This window comes from Diadema antillarum, unplaced genomic scaffold, assembly GCF_040938485.1.
Source record: "Diadema antillarum isolate AM-2024a unplaced genomic scaffold, OU_Dant_1.0 seq00001098_RagTag, whole genome shotgun sequence".
Lineage (NCBI taxonomy): Eukaryota > Metazoa > Echinodermata > Echinoidea > Diadematoida > Diadematidae > Diadema > Diadema antillarum.
Genome location: NW_027271915.1, coordinates 1,178,787 through 1,204,075, shown reverse-complemented (window position 1 = coordinate 1,204,075; position 25,289 = coordinate 1,178,787). Strand labels below are relative to the sequence as shown.

At 37.8% G+C, this 25,289-nt stretch overlaps 1 protein-coding gene across 1 annotated transcript; it reads left to right on the top strand.

The window, feature by feature from the left end:
* The first annotated feature begins 14,816 nt into the window (after positions 1-14,816).
* Positions 14,817-21,511, top strand: LOC139743602 (uncharacterized). The gene is made up of 3 exons (XM_071654076.1): positions 14,817-14,977; positions 17,286-17,345; positions 18,859-21,511. Exons 1-3 carry the CDS (start codon positions 14,967-14,969, stop codon positions 21,509-21,511), a joined length of 2,724 nt encoding a protein of 907 aa, XP_071510177.1. The 5' UTR covers positions 14,817-14,966.
* The last annotated feature ends 3,778 nt before the right edge of the window (positions 21,512-25,289 follow it).

Here is a 25,289-nt window from a genome sequence, read left to right as displayed (position 1 = left end):
CTTATTGTAGATATAAGCCAATCGCTGATTGGTTGAACAGTTTTTTATTCAAAGAACGTGTCCCACTTGACCCACGTCCCAACTCACCCCTCTCTCTCCTATCTCCTAATTACAGGAAGTTGTACACCCTTTATAACAACATTATAATAAGATGTTAACATACCAGGCACTTCACATTGCTTTCCGATAAGTGACATTGGGCATCTGCAGACAAATTCCTCCAGAGTTTCCGAGCAGGTCCCTCCATTCAAACAGGGATTTGGTTCGCAATCTGTTCATGTAATGAATGTATATCATCCCAAACATCTTTTCTTACGTCAGGTTGATTGCAATAAATGTCGGGCAAAACTCTGTTTTTACTGAGGCTTGTACTGAGGCAGTTTCCAATAAGCATATTTGCACATTTTGTACATTAAGGATCTTTCTATTTTTCCGTCTAGTGTGTTGGTTTATGTTAGGAACTTCACTCGTTTTCAAACCGGCACAATGCATTTAAGCTTGCCCGACGTATCAACAATTGAATTCATATGCTGAAACTATACAGGAATGAACTTGGAGAATGAAGAATGGACCAGGTGACCAGAATGGTCTGCCAATACCTATTGACACTTCGGCAGACATCCATCTCATGGTTTTGTATTGATTGCATTGACAATCTTTTTCTTTAGATCATTTCGTAATTGGTTGTTATGCATATTTCGGAAAATTACCTTTCTTTTTTTTCTCGGTTGGTTAGGCGCTTAATCAGTTTCAAAGAGACAAACAGTGCATAATTAAAGTAAATCAACGTAACAATCTATAGAATTCCACTCTAAAGACATCCGGGTCAGTCTGACCCGGAAAAGGGTCTGTTGGGGCCACACTCCGTTCCGGGTCAGAAATGACAAGGAATGGGGTCAAATATGACCCCATTCAGAGTCATGAATTGGGTCAGGGTGACCCCATTCCGGGTCTTCATGACCAAATACCGAGTCATTTTTGACCTGGAACGGAGTGTGACCCCAACGGACCCTTTTCCGGGTCAGTTCTGACCCGGATGTTTTTAGAGTGCATGTTAAAACAAAGAATGAAATTGCAGAGACTAGGTGACCAAAGAAGTCTCTAAACCTCAATCTAAGATCGGGGAAGCACTATGCATTGTACATTTTTGAAAATGAAACATGGTAAATCCAGGGAGGTGAGCCTACCTGGTAAATCCAACAATTTAAATGCTGTCACTCCTCGAACCTTTAGCAAATGTTCACTCTTAAAGCATCCGGGTCAGAACCGGACAGGGTCCGTTGGGGTCACACTCCGTTCCGGGCCAGAAATGACAAGGAATAGGGTCAAATATGACCCCACTCAGAGTCATGAATTGGGTCAGGGTGACCCCATTCCGTGTCTTCATGACCAAATTCAAAGTCATTTTTGACCCGGAATGGGGTGTGACCCCAACGGACCCGAATTTTTTTAGAGTGTTAAATCCAACTCTTAAAGTGATATTTTTCACTCAAAATGTTTGATTTTGCCATTTCTTTCTTTAATCTTTTTTAGTGTATACGATAACGACTTATTTTTATTATTTACCGCCAAATACTAGGCTTTCATGAACACTTTCATGCTGTCAGGTGGATGTAGGTCTACTGTCAAGCACTATAGTACGGATTACTGCGATACATGAATAATCATTACATCTCTCAATGAATCTAAACCAACACGCCTATTCTGGCAAATGACTTCTTTGTTTTTCTGCTCAAGTGCATATTCGATCTAAATGGGTTAGTGCCAAAACAGCAGGCTTGCTGTCAAGTGGATGTGCTAACAAGCATAATTTATTGGGATAACATGAATTATAATTACATCTCGGATATCCATCTCAGTGAATTTAAAAACCAACATGCACGATTGTACAAATGCTTTTTTTTTTCTGCTCACGTGCAAAGTGGAACTGTAAACTGGCTATGTTGACCAGACATGTGTGAGGGCGCTATACAAAACTGTCACAGATGCGTAATACATTACGCGAAATGGGAAAATTATACTTCATGAAATACCGGGTTTAATTATTGCATCCTGTTAAGACATATCTTTTGTATTTACCTCAGTCAATCTATTTAAAATGAATTGAATATCCTGTGTTTTCCTTTGCCCGCTCCATATACTGGTTCTTTTTCTCTGATCGTCATTATTAAAGCTTAATATTATCTGGTTATGAATCTCCACTTGCCTAAGACCCAGAGAGATATTAGTTCTCATGATGTTTATAACTGGTGAATAGATTACATTTTAAAGGTTTTGTAATTCCATCGCCTCTCATGTTTCTTGTATTTGTTTTAGATAAAATCTTTATTCAGTCTGGTGAATCATGTCAAGTGTGTACAGTTTATTAATGTTTAATCTATATTTTGCACAAAACCTTTTTGTTGTCCGTCAAACAGTGTAATATAGATATTTTGTGTCACTACAATGTAACAATGTTGATTGGTCTGAATAAAGGCTATAAAAAGCGTCAAAAAATGTTGGATAGCATTGTGTCTTCTGGTTGTCTGTACAGTATAGCTCGCTTTTTCGTACATGGTGCAACGCATTTAATGCATGCATGCGTTCAGTATACTTCCCTTTCCCTCGCTTTTGAATTTGGCGTTAAACCATTAAACTCATATTAGGTAGACACTGCAAAGCTGCAGTGTGCTGGTCACAAGATGATAAACAAATAAATCACCAAAAATGCCTCTCGATGAAAGACGTAATGATCCGAATGGGTTAGTTGGTTGGAAAGTCCTATCGCACGTGTTGTTTCTTCCGCGACTTATCCCAGTCACATATTGCTTATTATTCTTCTTCTTTTTTTTTTTCAGATAGAAATATTTGAATATATTCGTTGCCATATAGCAACCGCAATACACTTATTATAGAGAAAATGTGACTTATTAGTGACCGAGATTTGACTCGGGCCAATAAAGTTGTAACTTGAAGTATTCAGATAGAATTATAATACTATACTTCCATCATGTTTTGATTTTTCCATCAAAAATACATGACTTTGTTGTGTTAATTTCAGGAAATTCAAGCTTTTATAACAAGGTAAAGGCCGTTATTTCGAGCATCCCCTGACCTTAGATAACGAGGATTATATCACTGAACGGGGAACTCTATATCTATTAAGTGAATGATTTAGTTACTTTCGTTTAATAGTGTATAATAAATTTCAATTTCAATTCAATTCAAAGTTTATTTCATTTTTCGACAAAACATATATTTCACTTCTTTTGATAACAGAGAATAAGGTAAATAGAACATAGTGAAACGAAAAGACTGTACAACAATTGAGGACCTATAGTAATCATACATAGTATAGTAAAAAAGAAACAGAAGTGATCAAAGTGAAGTACATTGTATACCGTTGCTTAAAGTGCGAAAAATGGAGGGACCCACTAAAAAGACAGAGCTTGTAGCATGTGGGCCCCTCTGGAAAAGAACATCGATGGAAAGATAAATTGAATCATCGTAGATACAAAAAAAAAATAAAGTGGAAGAAGTCTGGAAGCCCATTGAAAATTAGATTACCAGATAAATACACTTTCATAGACGCGAACAAACATGAAACAGGACTAGACAACAAGACAACTACTGAAGAAATGGTTGTACAGGACAAAACGGGATGGACAAGACTGACAAACTGAAGACAAAATAGCAGACAAGAATGCACAACAGAAACAGAACAACAGAAACAGCGACCTTCGGCAGAAGCATGCCAAGAGAAACAGAAGATAGTTGTGGGGAAAAAGTAATATTTTGACGCCTGAAAAAAAGACAAGAAAATAGAAAGAGGGACGTATGAACAGGAGTAACATACGGAATGTCAACTTCAAGACGCTATGGGCAAAATGGCATAGATGACAACATTGCGAACATCAAGGAAAAAACACCATTAATTCTTCGAAGAGGGGACAAAGTGAGCAGGTCTGTACGTAAGAAAAAAGGCCAAATGGTTTATTCAGTATTGTACACTGTAGAGTCATACGATTGCAATAAAAAAGATTTCAGTCTTTTAAAATAACTTACAGGTATTCATTACTCTGGTAGTGTGAGTACAGAATATGACAAGCCATGCAATTTACCAGGATGGGCACAGTACAGGTTGGTCTTTCCTCTTGCTGCCTCGGGAACAATGACGTCATACTGAGGATGGTCACGTGGGACGTATTTGGGCACGGACCGGACAAAACCTCCCGTTTTCTCAGAGAAAATGAATGGACAGAGATCCTCAGCGGTTAATGCCGCATTCCGGCAGGTGTCTTCCCCGGTTTCTGCGCAGCAATCTACTTCATGAAGGATATATGCAGCGACACGTTGAAATGTGAAACATCAGTTAATTAGTCGTACAATATATGCATTGTTAGAATGCTACAAAGTTCCTGAATATTAAAGTAGTTTTGCAGCTTTTTCATCACACCGATTTAATGTCTGGTATAGTTGTTGAATATGATAGCCGGAGGACCCGATTTCGAATCCAGCCAATAGTTCACGTTCTTGGACACGATATTTTTACCCACAATGTCCCTCTCGACCTAAATGTATAAATGGTTACCATGTCTTTAATGGTTACCAGGCGCTGTCAGACTGGCAAAAGATCGAAAAGTTTAAAGATCGCAATCTTTAAGATCTCTAAATTTTGCCAGTTTGACCTCAAACTTCCGCGAAACTTCTCAACTTTTGCCAGTCTGACTGCGCCTAGTGTTGACACTGAAAAGGCTACCCTGGGTAAAGAAGACCCCTATTATAATTATAGCCACAAAATTAATGTGAAAAGTAACCTTCAATATAAATCACATAATATGGTAGACCATTTATTTCTATTTCCTCATACGTGATTTTTTTTTTTAACATAAACATGCCTTCAGAATCATTGGAGCTTGCTAAGAAATATGACAAAAGAAAAAAAATTGACCGTAATGAACAAACAAAATTGATGTGAAAGACGATCCGTTGAAGATGTCGTCATAACCGGTGTTGTTGAATACAATTAAGGCTAGAATACATTATGTTATAAGAATTGATGTTTATGCTCACATCAAAATTTCATATATGCATATACATACATACGCATATTGATACACACACACACACACACACGCACGCACACACACACACACATTTATACATATTTTTTGGGGAAAAGAGAGGTGCGTGTGAGGCGTCCTTTTGAAAAGGCAGCTCATCGTGGACGTACACAGTCATAGTGAGCGGAGCCACCAGAGCAACGATCGCTGTACAGTGTGCGAGTCCACATATTGCAAGTGGGCACTGCATATAGTTGTGCAAACATCATCTTTCCAATTTGCAGGGTATCATAGTCTTGACTACATATTCACTCAAGGAAAATTATGAATGTTTTACCTTGCAAAAGTGATGATCTTTCTATTTTTTCCGAAGCACGCACAGTTAGTGCATAATGTATTTTTTGCGAATTAAGTTCATAAGGATGCATGGTTGATGAATATAGACAAAGAGTTCTCTTAACACATCCAAATCGGCCGATAAGCCATCGTTAGAGAAACATGACAGCCCGTCGTCGAAACTGTACAACTTTTTGATATAATTATTTGGAGAACACCTTGGCTATAAAGTAATTGTTAATCTTATCTTATTATGTGACTGTTACATTGGCTTTGAATCGTTCTTATGTTATCGTGCTTACTAGTTTTCTGATATAAATAGCACCATTAGCGCGTTTAGAAATTTCCTTTTGTTTTTTTTTTATTTTTTTAACGACAAAGTTATTAAAAAAAGTTAACAAACTGACCTCCATGAAATGCGACGATGCATATCACCATTTCGATCGGAAGTCGTTTAAAAACTTGCATCTCGAAAACTGCAGTATACTCCGGGACTCTGGGTAATTAGAGAGAGAGAGAGCGAGAGGGAGAAAGGTATTAACATTGCAACACACTCCTCACGTACACAAGAAAGAGGAGAAATTACATAGACTGTTGTGCGACGCCACAATATTAATCAGCAATCAAGAAGATTGCTTTCAGTATTAAAGTCCTAACTCCAAAATCAAGCTAATTAGTGTCCTCTAGATAAAATGTATCCATCATGCGCATCGCACATAAATCAAAAGGCGAGTTTCCATGCATCACCACAAACGCTTGATTAATTTGAAAGTATAGTGCCTCATGGCCTCCATCTACAAATGAATACTGAATGGTGAGAAGAAATTAAACCACATTATATCAAATTAAAACCCATCATTTCATGCCCAAATCGCACACGGTAAAATACAACATGTACATCAAGGCACTCAAGTACACAAATTAAGTCATGCATGATATCACACTCCAAAAAAAAAAAAAGAACAAGAAAAGAAATAGGAGTGTAAGAAAGAAGGAAAGAACCAAATATCTGTTTAACAGGCTATCAGATACACGGCGCCAAACGGAGTTTAATGCGGTTTGAACGCGTGACACCTTTTTTATGTTAACAAATATATATTTTGTAGAGAGTATGGTAGAATATGCTTACTCTCTCTCTCTCTCATTGCAGGAGAGGAAGCAAGACAAAAATCAGAATGTGATATTTGTCCCTGTAAAAAAAGTGGATGTATAAAAACATTACTTTAAGTTACACACATCCAAAATATTTCGACTTGTAGCTCATATCATAGTAGACCTTCATACCAAATTTGAACAAATTCCGTTAAGAAATGTAGCCTTAGCTTCAGGGCTCACACCTGTAAATAAAATGGACCCTCCCAGACCCCTTCATGAATTCGTACCAAAGATACCAAAATAAATGAAGAACAAAATTTATTAACAATTAATGATGTAGTTTGGCAAAAAACTGAATAGCTGTAGATATTGAGTATGAATTCCTCTACAAACTGCAGTTTAGTTGGAAGATGAAAGCTTTTCTGATGGAATTTGAGGGGACTATATTTTATTGGGTACGTGTACGGAAAATAGGTGATTTTTTGAGTGACAAGAACACGTAGTCTGGCTTTGCGGACCCTTTGACAGAATTTGAGCAGAAGAACCTGCCCTGGAAATTTGATTGATGAAAAGGTATATCTCATTTATCCAGGTTAGTGAAGCTGAAACACCTGATTTCTCCCAGCTATTTACAGAATTTTTCAGGCGTCAAAATATTACTTTTCCCCTACAACTATCTTCTGATTCTCTTGGCATGCTTCTGCCGAAGATCGCTGTTTCTGTTTCTGTTGTGCATTCTTGTCTGCTATTTTGTCTTCAGTTTGTCAGTCTTGTCCATCCCATTTTGTCTTGTACAACCTTTTTTTTCAGTAGTTGTCTCGTTGTCTAGTCCTGTTTCATGTTTGTTCGCGTCTATGAAAGTGTATATCTGATAATCTAATTTGCAGTGGGCTTCCAGACTTCTTATACTTTGTTATCTTTTGTATCTACAATGATTCGATTCCATCAATGTTCTTTTTCAGAGGGGCCCACACACTACAAGCTCTGTCTTTTTAGTGGGTCCCTTCATTTTTCGCACTTTAAGCAACGATATACTTGTACTTCACTTTGATCACTTCTGTTTCTTTTTTACTATACAATGTATGATTACTATAGGTCCTCAATTGTTGTACAGTCTTTTCATTTCACTATGTTCTATTTACCTTATTCTCCGTTATCAAAAGAAGTGAAACATAAATGTTTTGTCGAAAAATGAAATAAACTTTGAATTGAATTGAATTGAATTGAATTATTTACCCGTGTGAGCCCTATAAAGAATGCACGCAATGCACACAAGTCTATGGGAAGTATTGATCATCCCATACAAGCTCTGCTGGTTTATGTTGATCTATTGTGTCAGATCTCTTCCTCCCTCCCCCTTCTCCTTCCTACCCCCACCCCTCTCCTCTATCCCCCCCCCCCCAACTCTGCTTGGCTACAATTTGTTTTCTTATTATATTGTTGTGGTACTATATAGATCTTTGTACATTCATGTAGCAGTCATCAGTATCACACAACTTTGAATGACTGTGTTGTTTTTATGTATTTCGTTGTTTTGGCTACCATTAAAACAGCTCAAAATACATAAAGTTAGTCTGTTTGACAAAACAAAATCTTTTAAAGTACTTTGTAGGCAATAAGGTGATGATGACACCCCCCCCCCCATAATCAAGGATAACTGCCTGCATCTGTGTATTCATCTTGTGAAGAACTGATCAACACTGCAAGATTTATGTTTGAAAAAAAAAAACCCAAAGGGCATGATTTTCAAAAGTGTCCCTTTTAGAAGCTTTTAACCCTTTAATGTGTAATTTCTCATATGATGTAGGGCCAAATATCATCGAAAACACATTTTATGATGTTAAAAAGTCAAATAAGAAATATGACCTCCATTATAGGGCTCACACCTGTAAATAAAATGGACTGTCCCACACCCCTTCACAAATTCGTACCAAAGATGCCAAAATAAATGAAGGAAAAAATTGATTAAAAATCAATGATGTAGTTTGGCAAAAAACTGAATAGCTGTAGATATTAAGTATAGATTCCTCTACAGACTGCATTTAGGTTGGAAGATGAAAGCTTTTCTGATGGAATTTGAGTGGACTATATTTTATTAGGTACGTGTACGGAAAATAGGTGATTTTTTGAGTGACAAGAACACGTAGTCTGGCTTTGCGGACCCTTTGACAGAATTTGAGCAGAAGAACCTACCCTGGAAATTTGATTGATGAAAAGGTATATCTCATTTATCCATGCAGGTTTAATAGTGAAACTGAAACACCTCATTTCTCCCAGCTATTTTACAGAATTTTTTGAAATTTGAATTTTAACACCGTCTCTATGGGGAATTATTTTAATACCCGTGTGAGCCCTATAGAGCGCAGACAAACCATCCACCAACAGTATGACCTTTGACCCTATAAAAGACAGAACACTGGGGGCAGCAGATCCGAAATCTATATGCTTGTAGATATCAAGGTAGACTTTCATACCAAATTTGAACAAAAATCCGTCAAGAATTGTAGCCTATAGAGCGCACACAAACCATCCACCAACAGTATGACCTTCGACCCTTTAAAAGACGGAACACTGGGGACAGCAGATCCAAAATGTATAGGCTTGTAGATATATCATGGTAGACCTTCATACCAAATTTGAACAAAATCCGTTAAGAAATGTAGCCTATAGAGCGCACACAAACCATCCATCAACAACATGACCTTTGACCCTATGAAAGACGGAACACTAGGGGCAGCATCACCCAGAGTTATAGGTGTGGAGATATTACCAATATGAACTTCCATACAAAATTTCAAAGAAATCCGTTAAGGTTTGTGGCCACTAGAGTGTACACAAGAATGTGACGCGGTGGCGCGGCGGCGGCGGCAGCGTAACGCTGCTGAATCCAAAGTATACTAGTATAATCCGGCATACATGCTGGGGTATACAATCAACTGAACCGTGGTTTTAAGGCTGTAGTTCGTACTTGTTGTAATTAGCTCCCGAAGCGGGAAGACCTGTGCAAGAATCTACTCACTGATAGTGATAGCTGTTAGGCTTAATTTGCATTTCTGGGGTAGAACAGTAATATAATGTAGTACCAGATACCGAGGTAACGATGTGGACTAATATCATTGTAGAACTGTATTGTATTGCTAGGGGTTATATTTAACATCCTTTATTTAGCTCTGTGTGAGATTATGAGAATCTACTGCACAATCAGACTGCAGATGCAAATGCTATTTACACGTGAATGAGTAAGGTGATTTGTTTTGAAAGATCAGTTTCATATCCGTATGAGTTGTGAGCATAAAGCCATGTCACTAAATGAGTGACTTTACGTATTTGCAGTTGTACGATATTCTATGTTTGTGCATAAGTTCATATTATGCAGAATATGCACAATACAGCTGGGTAAGAATACTAAAAAAACGCTACTTCGATTAATTTTACATAAAAAAATATAGATGAGCATGATAACTCAGTGCATTGTATAAAACTACATGTGGGATAGATAGAATTTGTATATTTTTCAGCCATCGTTATAGTAGCAAGCTCTAAGCATTTAATGGGCTTGCTCAATGTTTGATTTTCCCTGTGCAATGGAATCATGACAATTCATTCGTTGCTCATTAATATGTTACTGAGATATATAAATCCAAGTGTAGTTTATATGGTACGAGATACTATAAAAGCAATAAGAGACGCAATGCCAACAAGAGATGTCCAATTCTATATGCATGTCAGGAAATGCAAATATTTAATCACACAAGCATTCATGAGTATTACATATGATTCATATGCCATTCACATTATTATCAGCAACAGAGCGACAACATTTTGTTTACTGTTCCTTTCGTTTTATTCCCAGATCGAATACCAAACAATCTTCACTGCAGATTCCTATCTCAAATAATATGGCTGGGATGAAACTCGGGTTTCCCATTCTTCAACTATTCAGATACAAAAGTTTCTTACCTTAAAATGAACTCCAATATACAAATGTCAGCTCTTCAATTCCGGAACACTCTGAACACCAAAAACTTGAAATTGAATTCTCGAAGCGCTGAAATTCCAATGAAAACTCCCATTTAATATATACACATGATTCTACGTGACAAAATAACGGAATAGGATATAACGGCAGGGCCCCAAGCCGAAATTTGCACACGATCACGTGATGCAATCTAACCAATCACAACACATATTATACTTGACATTATTGCTATGAGACAACGCATAGACGATGTATAGGAAAGCTCAGTGCTTGGAGGTGGAGCCCTGGCAGGGGGTAGCGGAACTATCGTTTTTTTAAGGTGTGTGTGTGTGTGTGTGTGTGTGTGTGTGTGTGTATGTGTGTGTGAGAGAGAGAGGGTTTATAAAGCATGTCATTTTTAAGGTTTATCCTAAAGAGGCTTTCGTATCGTACTTCCCGTCAAGCTTTCAATGTAATCACCTGGTAAAGTTGCCCTTGAATTTAATGTTTGACAAGTTATTCTTTTCAGATCAGCGAACCATGTCTGTTTAATTGTATAGTGTGTGTGAGAGAGATTTTTTTTTTTGCACACGCTAAATGAGTTTAATAATTTCGAAAGTGCTCTTGATCCATTATCATAATCATTTTTGTTTCCTTGCAAATATCAATTAGTTTAGTTGTTGTTGTATATGTTTGTGTTTTGTTTTATATCACGTGTCTTTGCACATCACGACTTAGAGTGTCATTGTCATTTAAGTCATATAATCATTGTCAGGCAGTTTGGATATATACCTCAAACCATTTAAAGACTAAATCCACCCCAAAAGTAAGTAAACTTCAAAAGAAAGAGAAAAATATTCCCTACAGAACAATATAGAAATGACAAAAATCGGATAAAAAATCAAAAAGATATGACATTTTGAAATTTCACATTTTTGGAGAAAACATATCTTGACCAATCCTTATGAATGTTCAAATGTTCAAGTTGACGATGTCATCCTCTCAAAATTTCTTATTCATATCATATACAGAATCGACAAAAAAAAATCTCATATTTCAGCTGCATAGATATAAAAGTTGCCTTAAAACTACTCAGGATAAAAAAGAACAAATGTTAACTCTGATATATCTTGGTATGAGAACATGCTTTTACCTATATATTATCAAAAAATAACAATTTCCCCAAAGATTTGATATACAACATACATGAAAAAATGCCAGGGTATTTACTTCATCAACTTGCTCATTGGAATATTCGTAAGGACTTGTCAAGAAATGTTTTCCGAAAAATTGTGAAATTTCATATCTTGCTTATTTCTTATCCGATATTTGTCATTTTTGTGTCTTTCTGTAGGAAATACTTTTCTCTTACTTTTGAAATTTATTCATTCTGGGGGTGGATTTCTTTTTTAGAGGATATGGAGAAAAAAAAATGAAATTTTAGCCTTTTCACTTGACCTTGGATCTTTGATCCCATTGCCCATAACTTTCCCTAGAGAATCTTTAGTTAAGAAAATAATTTTAGGCACTGCAAAGATTATTTGTGGGGAAAACGTGAAATTTTTAAGAATTTAAGACCAAGATTCTGCCACTTGCATTATCTGTCATTCATTGCTTAAGTATAAACTAACATGATCAACAAAAGACATTGGAATCCATCCTCCCCTTTACACCAATTAGTGGGGATGTGAAAGAGAGATATCTCTTCCACCTCACCGTACCTATCACCGAGATTATACTTATGTACGATTACTGTTTATCAGAAATATTCTGAGAATATTAATCTATCTAAGCCTACTGAAGGTAAATTCTATTTGGTGTTTCATTGAATGTAATAAGAATAAGCTCATACAGATCATTATCAAATTTTCGTACAAGTCAGACCAACAAATGAGAAATCTATGTGCGATACAAAGGCAGATTCTAAAAAAATCAGCGGTTGAGAGCGTATGCGTGACCAGGCATTAATTTTGCCTCACACGTAATTTTCCTAATGACCGGTCATAATGAAAGTTACGTGTGAGGTAAAACATGGTAGGCCTAATAACAGGCCCTAAGTGAAAGGGCGAGAGTTCATTGTGCATGAGTTCATTTCGCGCAGCGGGATTTTATCAAACAATAAGGACACCTTTCCGGGTAAGCTACGCGGGCTTGTTGAAAGTAGGGATTTTCAAGGCACGCAGGGATGCTGGCGAGTTCCGTATTTACACCATTCCGGCATTGTAATATCCCCACCCACACATAGTGTGTGTAGCGGGGGGGGGGGGGGGGTATATAGGAATCACTCTGAAGTGGCTTGTGCCGAAAGGGTGGGTTGGGTGGTGGCGCGTCGCGTTAATGGGAACACCACCCTTCGTCCAAAGCCCCCCCGGTTTTGCCGAAAGGGTGCGTTGGGAGCGTTAGGCGCGTTAGTTCAGATAACGCTACCAAACGGCACAACCGGGGGGCGTTTCACCGAATATACGCGTTGTGATAAGGTGGCCAAGGTTAAATAATGATTTTCAAATATTTTTTTTTTTTACTGAACGTCTTTTCAAAAAGTTGTTAAGTTATTTTCTCATCTGAAAAAAACTACAGAATTGATATGAATTTTTTTTTCTCCAGTGAAATTTCATATTACATACACAATTAAAAAAAAAATCACATTTACGAAACTATCAGTAAAGTTCCACATGCAACTGGCGCGCGCGCGACGATATCGTGATTCGATGATGCATGCATATTTGCCTGCATGGTACGTGCTAGTTGGTGCTGCTGCCGTGACGGTCAACAGAGCTGAGCAGAATGCCTTATTGTACCTCCACTTTCGATGCGATATACATATAACTCTCTTTATTTATTCATCTTCCTGGTGAGTTCAGTAAGTACTCCGGATATTATTGTATTTTCTGCTTGTACTGTCATGCTCACTCAAGCTGTAGGACCTACGTGCAGGGAGGGAGTAATCTAGACTCAATTCGTTAGTACTCGAAACCTTACCGCTGTAAACTGTAGGTACATATTATGTAGTGTGGTATATAAACGGTCATAGGTTCTACTAGGTCTATACGTAAAATTGAAGCACATGAAATAGGTGTGGGTGTGTGTGACTTCATTAACACCTAAGTTTTATAGTACAGAAAGGTATTTCTTATTTTTATGCCTCCGCCGTCGCCACGAAGTGGTGCCGGAGGCATTATGTTTTCGGGTTGTCTGTCCGTCCTTCCGTCCGTCCGTCCGTCCGTCCTTCTGTCCGTAATGAATTTTGTGGACAGCGTAACTAAAAAACCTTTTGAGGTATCCTAATGAAACTTGGGGGGTATTTCACAAAGCCGTTCTTAAAGTTAAGAAGGACTTAAGTGCGACTGGTAATCAGTCCTTGTGTGCTGTATACCTAGATTCTCAATAATTCAGCACAAGAACTGATCACCAATCGCACTTAAGTCCTTCTTAACTTAAGAACGGCTTTGTGAAACACCCCCTTGGCATGTATGTGTATCAGGGGGTGAAGGTGTGCCTATCAACTTTTGGGTGCACATGCTGAAGGTCAAAGGTCTAAAGGTTATGGTCAAATACATAAAATTTCACTATTTCCACCATATCTATGCAATGCCTGAAGATATTTTCTTAAAACTTAGTGTATACATGCAATACCCAATTAAGATTCTCTGGTGAAAGTTTGCAGTCATGAGGTCAAAGGTCAAGTAAAAATAGTAAAGCTTCACTTTTTTCTCCGTAACTTAGAAATTGTTCAAGGTATCTACAATCTTCATGGAACATAGTTGACTGGCAGTGGTTATCTAGAGAATTTAGGGTTCATGGGGTCAAAGATCAGGGGTCAAAGGTCAAGGGCAACACTTCAACAGCAAATTTGCCAATTTTTTGTCAATATCTTCACAATTTCTCACCCAATTTCAAAGAAAATTTCGTCCCTACCCTAGGTAATTTGAGGTCCCTCTATCAATTGATGCTATCAGATTTTCGAAATTCTTTCTAGTTTTTGAGATATATTGCCCTGTGTGCGAACTTAAAATAGGACATGCGTGAAATATGGTCACACTACCATAATACTATTTATGAAAGCCTACAGTACAAATCTGAATATAATTATAATGACTATGTTACACCATAAATGCACAAGGTTTGCCTCATCAAATTCTCCAGATCAGACAGCAGTGACAGTGACAGTCTCATCTGATGCAGTGTTTTCAATTTCTGTTTCATCAAATGCTATGACCTATACACCACTCTTCATGCTCTAACCAAACTCACCAAAAAACGATGATTTATTACGTCATATACCCACTCTACACTCCAATGGCAGTGTGTAAGACACAGCAATTACATTCTGCCATCGTTTGTTCTCAGTAAAAGCTAGCAAAATTATCACAGTCATAATTCAAATACATTCTCTTAGACTTGTCATTGTTTAATTTTTTATTTCATTTTTTTTTTAGATTCTTCAACAGGAATGCATGACCGAGGCAGATTGAGTTCATTAGAGCATACCAGTGATACCAGAGCACACCAGTGATATCAGTGATACCATCACTACCATGGCAACCGAGTAAGTTTTGTTTTTGTCAGTGCAATGGTAGAGTCTTTACTGTAAACTTTTCAGTTAAGCTTTCCATTCTCCACTTTCACAATGTTGACAGCCCTGCCACATAGTCTGATACTAACTGGCAGTGCCATAAATGAATACAGTATAACAGTGGGTATTAAAAATTCTCATTTTTAGCATTTATCAAAGACAAGCAAACAAAATATTGATTCAAAGAAACACAGAATTGAAGAGCTTCTATGGGTGTGAAGCATGGCATCATATTGATGACGAGATGATGAGGTATACATGTATAACCTCGAGATAACTTAAGTAACATCCAACCTTGCAAGTTACATACTTTCAAGAGTCCAAAGTTCACAGAAGTCAATAGGCCAAATAAGAATGATTTCTGGCTTCTTGTCCCCTCCTCCATTTTTTTTTTTTTTATGGCCGCCTCAATTTTTTTTAATTATATGATATTTCTGTTCTGAAATTATGTAAATAAGTATATGAGGACATATAGACAATGAAAAACCAAAACCATTAATATGATGCAATTACACACCTTGTTTTGAGCCTCTGTAGTGCATGTACAAATGAAATTAAATTTGTGAAAAATGTGTTGAGATTGACCCAATAACATTTTTGTGTATCCGAAAAATATCACACATCAAATAACATGGAACCCCCTCCTCATTTTCAAAAAATCAGGACGAGAAACTATTAATCAATTTTACTTGTCCTTATGTACTTGGAAATACACCGTACTTGTGATATATTACTAACTGTTTGAGATAAGGGCTTCAAACATAGCAGTTGCGGTGAGGAGACGATGTTGTGATGAGATCATGGGGTTAGGAGGTTAAGGTAAAGTCATAGTCGTAATATACCTGAAAATACACCATACTTGCAATAAAAAAAGAGTCATTTGAGATATAGAGCTTCAAAAGTAGCAAGTGTTTCCTTGGTATTAAAGGTGACAATCATGTGATGAAATCATGGGGTCATGAGGTCAAAGGGCAAAGGGGTCATTATGTACCTGACCATACACTGTACTTTCAATAACTTAAGAACGGTTGGAGATAAGAACTTCAAACCTGGCACATATGTGGTCATGTGTCATGAACTGGTCCCCCCCCCCCCCATATGATGGTGCTCTTACACTTTTTGGATTTTCTTCAAAACCATTACAGCTATTCAAACAAATTTTGTATCATTTTGAAGCTGTATTACCATGCCATTTGCCTGTAACATTTCACTGAAGTAGGATATATAGAATTGGAGTTATAATATTCTAAAGTTAGAAGACCAGGGGTGCCACCTGCACGAAGTCAATGGGAAAGTGCACATTTTAGTGCTATTTCTGGAAGAATGTTGAGATTTTTGTCAAAATTTGGCAAATGACTACAAATTAGGCATCAAATTAAAGCCATTTTACTTTTCTTTACTGTTTATCACCCAATAACTAATGTAACACTTAATATACACCTACTCTTGTATATTTTTGAATTTTTGCCTATGTTTTGAGATTTTTTCATTATTACACGATCATAAACCCTAGACAGTTATTCACCGTAAGGATCTAAATCAGTTTTCCGAAAGTACACCATTTTTTATTGCCAAAGAAGGGCATCAGAAAAAGTTCTGATGTTCTGTTTTTACCCTGATTGCCTTGAAATTTGGCACAAAGAAGTGATATTAGAAGGTAAAGTAAAGAAGCCTATCGTTTTTGGTGTGGGCGGGGTCATCGCTTCCATGGTAGCACTTTTGTGCAAATAGTAAAGATTTTCTTGAGAGCACTCTACTGGCTGCAGTTCTTCTCGGATCATTTTCAAACTTAGTATAAAGGTGCATTATGGTAAGACAAAGACACCTATTGTTTTTGGTATGGGTAGAGTCTTCGTTACCATGGCAACATTTTTTTGGTGGAAATATTCTAGAACCAGCTTTTACCAGATTACGAAACTTGGCACTTAGTTGCCGTAAAACATAATGTGAAAAATCAAATTTTAGGGACTCCCTGCTGCAGTCACAAAATGTATCCGAATGGGGGATGTGTGACGGGTTCAGGGGATACATGTACACGGGCATGTCCCCATCATAGTGCGTTAGTTGTTTTCCTATCTGGAAGTGTATACTTTTGCTATCACCTTGTAATGCAGAAGGGGGCCAACTTATGACACATGACCACATGTATAATGTACTTTTGAAGTGGAAGCCTTAAATTTCTACTTTTTAGAAAGATGAGCCAAAGGTTTCATCTATTTACCTTGATTTTCCTCCAGTAAACTGGAATCATTTTATTTTCTTTCTTTTTATTCTATTTCAGGGTAATAGTCATCTCTTCTGAGGAAGAAGAGGGGGCATCTGGGGTCACTGTTCATGAAGAGTAAGTTGACGAAGTGAGACTCTCTGTGCCTGATGATCATGTGGTGTATTTGCTGATTTTCAAATGATGAGTTTGATAAAATATGTACAGTTTTGTCACCTCAACCACATGTGACCACATTAAATTTAAATTATTGGCAGGGGTGACGTATAACATGTAACAGCGCTGCTATACATGTGATAGAAAAAGCCTGAGCTGTCTACAAGTCACAACTATTGGACAATACATGTGTCTGTAGAACTGCTGCTGAGATTGTCACTAAAAACTGATGTTGAAAAGAAAGAAGAAAAACATGGCTATTTTAGTTTAATTACATCAGGTGTTAAAAACCTAAGAAAATATGATGCAGAGACTCCAACCCAAAGCACCTTCTGACCTGGAGATTCTCCAGCCTGAATGCTAGCAAACGGGAGACTCCAAATTGATGTGTGCAAAGCGCGAAGTTCCTAGGGTTCTAGATGCTCTCTTAGGCTATCGAAGGCTTATTTTCTTCAACATACAATAGCAATAAGTAAGAAATCCTTTCCAACGGGAGACACAGAGCCAGGGCGGGAGAAATTAAATCTCGAGCGGGAGAACGGGAGACTGTGCAAAAATGGGTTTTCGGCGGGAGATCTCCCGATGTGGATCCGTGTATGTTTGCAGCGCTCGTTGGGGGGGGGGGGGGACCATTTTGAAATGTTAATGAGAGAATAAGTGAACTGGTGCATTGAGCACCGTTGCGACAGACTTGCATCATTGTAATTAGGGGCAGCTTGTTGTCATCTAATAGATAAGGGAAGGCTCAAAAGCCATTGAGGGGGGATATTGTTTTCAAAGCGGATGATGTCTAAATTCCCAGATTTAATGTATAAAATGGCCATTTTTGAAGGTCACGGTGGTGCTCATTGAAACAGTTCATGAGAATCAGCAAATGATAAGTAGCCTCTGATGTCCAAGCCGTGCAATGTACTGAAATGTCTGCACCCATAATGGACCTACTGGTTGGTAGTTGATGAACATAACTGAATTTTATGTGACAGAATAGTATGTGTATTTTACCATAAATGAAAAAATGAAAGGCTCCTCCTCTACACCACCACCCCCCCCCCCCCAAAAAAAAAATGATTTGGTAGCTTAAATTTTATCCAAATGTGACATACCTTCACACTCCAAATGCAACCTTTAGTGGTGTGATACAGAGGAGAAATGCAATGCTCCATACCTTCTATGGAATAATGCTGCCCTGCATGCAATACACGTACTTGCAGTCAAAGTTGCCAAGTTTGTTTAAGTTTATTAAATGACTGCACAATTTTCAGCGGGTGCATTCAATGACAACAGAAATCAAATGTGCCAGACATTTACTTAATAAAAAGTATTTGCGTGTACTCTTGACGTGTAATATGCACAACTGATTTTTGTAGTCAACATGTGGGTTCAATCAATTACAACCAGTTACAAGTTCTACTGTAATAGTTTATATATTATGTTTGAATTAAAGAGTATTTATTTTATACTTTTCTTTCTTCAGAAATCCAGATGACGTCTTCATTGCAGCTGGGTCTACTGCTTTGTTTGAACGGTCCAACACTTTCAAGCGACCAAAACTTGAGGAGGTTGCTATCTCAAGTGATTCAGCAGACGAGGAAGATCATCAGACACCACTCCAACCAAGAACTGTCAACAGCAATGTTGGACCTCTATTGTACAAGCAGAAGTGGCATGCCTTCAAAGAAAAGAGCACCTTCTTCAAAGACAGTGAGCGCATAGCAAAGGCACTGCTGTTCCCATCAGTGCAAGTTAACAACTCTGTGCCAGTTGGTTGCGACCAAGAATTGTGCTTCTTGATAGATACTTCTCAGCTCCGTTTTGCAGAAGATATTACTTGTGATGAGACAGGGAAGTACCAAAAGCCCAGTAGGGCCAAATGTAGAATTACAGTCAACAACGATGGAAATGTTGGACCCAGCGAAGACATTGGCAGCTGTAGAACATACACGTTTGTTCGTAAGTACTATAAGCACAGGGACACTCCTAACTTTCAAAGAATGCTGTATGAGCTGCATGATGCAGAGGAGGGCACTATGCACCCAATATGCATGGTCAGATACGAGTGGAAAGGTGAAAAAACTGAGCTAATCATCAGTCCCCATGGTAATGAGAAACACTCTGAACGACCGTATATCAGATCTAAGAAGGAACTTCTTCAAAACTTGAAGTCTTCACATTGCTCCTCAGCCCAGAAAGTTGTGGATGATTACTATGAGAAAGAAGGAGGAAGTGACCTGCACTCGTTTGCCTCTGTACCAAGGGATAGGAAGCAGGTGTATCGCCATGGTTCTGTGAAAGCTAAGAGCTCTGATTTTTCTGAGCTTTTAAAGATGAATTTGAAAGGAGATTTTGTGAAGAGTGTAGAATTTTGTCATGAAAAGGGGAGTGGATCAATGCCAAGATGTGTGTTGTACACAGATAAACAAGCTGAAGACATGCGGAGAAACGTTTGTGAGAAGGGCAAAGTTCTGGTGTTTGACTCTACTTTTGATTGTGGGCCAATGTATTTGACAATCGCATCTTATCGGCATGACAACTTTGTTAACAGGAGCAATGACAGGTCAGTCTTGATGCCTGGGGCAATTTTGATTCATGGGAGAAGAGATTTTGAAACCTACCGATACTTTGGGAACGAGTTGTCAAAAGGTCTTCAGCACACAAGCGTACAGTTCTATGGGACAGATGGAGAGATTGCACTTCAGAAGGGCATAGCAGCCACCTCGAGCTTCAAGGATTCAAGCCATCTTCATTGCATGCTTCATCATAAGAGAAACTGTGAAGCTAAGCTAGCTAAACTGGGTGTCAGAAGAAATGCCAGAAGGATTGTACGTTCAATATATGGCGAGCAGGTAGACGGTACAAGGTATGAAGGATTGGCTGATTGCAGCACAGAGGAAGAATACGAACTGCAATTGGCAGCATGGGCTCCTCAATGGGATGCTCTTGAGACAGAAGAATCCGGTAGAGAAGCTGAGTTTTCTACTTGGTTTCGTCGCTTCAAATCTGCAGATGTGAAAACGTCCATGTTGAAGCCCTTGCGCAACCAGGCAGGTTTGGGAGACCCACCAAGGCAATTCACAACAAATGATGCCGAGTCAATAAATGCCATGGTATCCAAATGGATCTCTGGAAAGAAAGGTTGGGACGAACTTGCAAAATGTCTTCAGGACTTCGTCGTTTCTAAATACCGGGAGCTAGAAATGGCAGTCCTTGGTATTGGGGAACGCAAACTAGATCATCAGCACAAGCATCTCCAAAAGACAACGGTACAATGGAGAAACATGTCAAAAGAAGAACACAAGGAAGTCCTCCAACAGGCTCATTTGATACCTGAAGTGCATGCAGAGTTGTCAATAGGACCTGATGAGAGCTCAGTATGTGGCTTCACTTCAGAACAGCTACAAGATGTTTGGCATAAAGCTGGACTAATTCTCCAGTCACCTGGAAACATTGTGCATGCTCCCAACAACCCCCAAATAACAGTGTGTTTCAGTGAAATATCAAACTTCACTGTGACACAAAAGGGAGAGATGGCAAAATTTGTCTGCGAGGAGAAGTGCAAGTCATTCAGCTTTCATGAGAGACTCTTTTGTGAACATTGCTTGGCAGTAGCCGAGCATAGAGGTGTACTAGCTGATTTTCTTGTAACAATCAATGCCAAGAAACGTGCCTCCACAGTAAGTCTCGTAAACAAGGCCTTACAGCAGCAGTGTCGGGGTAGTGGAAAGAAACAAGCAACAAAAAGGAGGGGAGCAAATAATACTACTGCTTGCGAGGTCAAGAACGTAGTAAGAATGCCACAAACTCACCAACCCTTTACGGTGGCGAGGAAAGTTGGACTTATCAGCAGATGCTACGGATGTATGCAGAAATTCAGTGAGCAGATGAATCTTCCCCCAAGGGACCTTATCCTAAGGAAACTAGATTTCAGAGAGTGGGTGGATAAGAACACTGGAGAAATGAAAAGAAGTCAGTCCCTGGTGCCTACATACTATCATATGAAGATGGATTGTGTTCGCAGGAGATATCCCATCACTGAAATAAAGGACATCTTACTGTATGATGAAGTGAAAGAACAGCTCTGTGAAGAGCATCTCACCAAACTACGCAACTTTGGCCTACGCTTCCATTAACATACATGTGGCTTTGAAGAAATTACAATAGGGAGATACTCTGGCAAGCAGATGTAAATGTTGAAATGGAGATTATGACAGTATTCTTTTTTGTTCCCTTTTTGTGCACAAGTGAAAGAGTCAATGTATAAAACAGAAGAGGGAAAATAGAGAAAAAGTGTTGTGTTTTGTCACCCCCTCTGTTTAGACATTTGTTTGTAAATCTGATGAATAAATACAAAAAAAAGGCTTTGCAGGACAATCTTAAATACAAATATTGAATCAGACTACTGCTCATCTGACCAAGATTGTATGCTAAAGGACATTGGTGTTTGATAGTTAAAGAAAAAAGAAATAAAACTGAAGTGAGAGGTTTGCTTAAATTTTTGTTCTTGAGGGAAATTTTGCAAATGCCACCAACATTTTGTTCATACACTTACATGTACATAGCCAGCCTTCAAAAATACATGTATGTACAATACCTTGGTAGGAATTGGTGTCGAAAGCGAAAGCTTTTTGTGTGCTATAATATAGCTACAAGTTTACTTTCTGGCCTCCTTAGTTTACAACATGATTTGATGGAGATAAAGATCACAGATAGAAGCTACCACATGTAAGAAGGACTATGTGAATGATTTAATCAGATGTTGAAAATGAGGGGCATTAAACTTTTCTCATTTGAAGGACAGCTTTTATATGTGACAGATACTATGGTTTACCATTCTTGTATTTTACTTTGAAGAAGAGGTGTGCTTATCAGACCTTGTCTGTGGCAGTCAACATTGATATTCTCATTTGAAGGCCAAATTTTGTGTGTGACAGATACTAATTGTACGCTGTGTATATGGTTTACCATTCTTGTATTTTACTTTGAAGAAGAGGTGTGCTTATCAGACCTTGTCTGTGGCAGTCCACATTGATATCCTTTTTCCACAAGTTTACTTTCTGGCCTCTTTAGTTTACAACATGATTTGATCAAGATAAAGATCACAGATAGAAGCTATCACATGTAAGAAGGACTATGTGAATGATTTAATCAGATGTTGAAATTGAGGGGCATTTTCTCATTTGAAGGCCAAATTGTGTGTGTGACAGATACTAAATGTACCTGTGTATATGGTTTACCATTCTTGTATTTTACTTTGAAAAAGAGGTGTGCTTATCAGACCTTGTCTGTGGCAGTCAACATTGATATCCTTTTTCTACAAGTTTACTTTCTGGCCTCTTTAGTTTACAACATGATTTGATCAAGATAAAGATCACAGATAGAAGCTACCACATGTAAGAAGGACTATATTAATGATTTAGTCAGATGTTGAAATTGAGGGGGATTTTCTCATTTGAAGGCCAAATTTTGTGTGTGACAGATACTAATTGTACGCTGTGTATATGGTTTACCATTCTTGTATTTTACTTTGAAAAAGAGGTGTGCTTATCAGACCTTGTCTGTGGCAGTCAACATTGATATCCTTTTTCCACAAGTTTACTTTCTGGCCTCAACATGATTTGATCAAGATAAAGATCACAGATAGAAGCTATCACATGTAAGAAGGACTATGTGAATGATTCAATCAGATGTTGAAAATGAGGGGCATTTTTTCATTTGAAGGCCAAATTTTGTGTGTGACAGATACTATTTGTACCTGTGTATATGGTTTACCATTCTTGTATTTTACTTTGAAGAAGAGGTGTGCTTATCAGACCTTGCCTGTGGCAATCAACGTTGGTATTGTTTTTCTTTTTTATCAATGCATAGTGACAGGTCATTTTGTGATGCGAAAACCTTAAGTACAGGTAACAACCAAAGACAATTTCTGTACTGAGAAAAGTTATCGCTTTCCTATAAAATTGTTATGCTTCTCTTGATGTAGAAGTATGTATCATGGTATTCATTTGAATAGTTTTAGTTATCCATTATCGTTGTTGTTTGGATATACAGTCGACTAGTGTTTATTTTCTTCAGAAAATATGACAGATTGATGTGTGCGTATTGAAATGCGACTGCATTGAAAAATACACTACAAAGAAATGGAGTACTGGACTGGTACATCTGCCATTCAGAAAGTAATTTGTACAGTATTGCCTCGGTCTACATTCCCATGCATACCATGGGATCACATAAGTAATTCTGTGTCAGATTTTACCCGTGCTGAAAATCCAGTCTTAATGCTAAACGGGTGTTGCAGACGATTTTCAGAATTTTGTGCCTGAAAAGTACATGAATTGATTACATCTGGTAGGGCCTACAGTGTTCAGAAATGTGTAGCTGTCAGGAAGAGGATTAATGATGTGTTCAAATCTCATTACAAAACGCATTGAACAAGGATGACATTGCAAATGCAAAAATTCATATTATGTGGCAGTGTATTTCCATTCGATAGAACGCGGAACACAACTTTTGTGTGAAAAACAGCGGACAGTATCAGGTTATGTTGTACGTGCAAGGTGATGTATGTGAATCAAACATTAGATAAGAAACAGACAGTTTTTGAATGCTATTTGTTTACTTTCTTGCCTATATTGTATCAAGCTGTGTTCCTAAAGCAAGATGTTCATTTTAGGTGCTTGAATATTTGTATTTAGTTTTTGTTTTTAATTTCCTTGAGTTCTTACCTGTATGCATTTTGAAGAGCATGTGAATGTGATCAAGTTGGATGTTATAAGATCATTTTGCCACTTAACTTATGTGTGAAAAATACTTCTTCTGGACAAGATTTGCGTCTGTTTGTGTAAAATAGCAACTTGTTTGGGGTTTCTTTGTTAATACTTGCAAGACTTTTGGTTCACAGAGAAAAAGAAGTTTTTCTTCCTGGCTAGCATGTTACGAAACCTCATGTGACTTCTTAGTTTATTTGGAATTAAAAAAAAGAAGCAATGTACAACTTGAGAAAGAAGGTTACTTTGTTCACTTTATGCTTCTCAGGTGTGTATGTTTGCAAGGAAAAACATTAGTTTCTCTCCCAAACTACGCAGTATGACTGATTTTAGCTCATTTGAAAAAAAAAGTAGTGAAAGTTGAGGAAGAAAGTTACTTTTTTTTTACTTTATAGTCCTCAGGTGTGTATGTTGCAAAACATTTTAGTTTCTCTTCCAAATCGACATATCTGCTTGCAAAGGTCATGTGACTTGGTAGCAGTATGACTGATTTTAGCTTGTTTGAAATAAAAAAAAAGTTATAAAAGTTGAAGAAAGTTACTTTTGTTTGTTTATTTTATACTTCTCAGGTGTGTATGTTTGCAAAGAAAAACATTAATTTCTCTTCCAAACTGACCTCAGCTTGCAAAAGGTCATGTGACTTTGTAGCAGTGTGACTGATTTTAGTTTATTTGGTATCACATTCTGATTGTTTTCTCTCAATCGATGGGGGGCTTTCAAACTTCTACAGGGGAAACTCCATATAACGAGATGGTCGGGACCGAATCGTTCTCCTCGTTATAGCCGATATCTCGTTATATCAGTAGGCATAAAAGAATGCATGGCATAAAGACATTAATTTGCACATGTGGGACTACCCATCATATTCAATCAATACTGATAACTTGGTAATGTGTATGAGGGAATTGCTCACCTTTATGGGTAAGAAGATGTTTTTCGCAAATGAAATCCAATATGAATAATGTGTTTCTTATCAATTGTAGATCGTATTTGTAAATCTCTATACAATGTAGCTTGCGATTGTGTCAAGATCGTCTGTGGATTGGTATGTGGTTATGGTATGGGTGTGTGTTGTGTGTAGAAAGCTTGAATATGGTCTGCATGCACAATGTTGTGTGTGTATGTGACACATTCTGTATGTACA

Bases quoted from the DNA above. Each gene is read 5' to 3' on its own strand.
- LOC139743602 (XM_071654076.1), top strand. The intron at 17,346-18,858 runs GTAAGTTGACGA...TTCTTTCTTCAG, and splicing joins GGGGTCACTGTTCATGAAGA to AAATCCAGATGACGTCTTCA.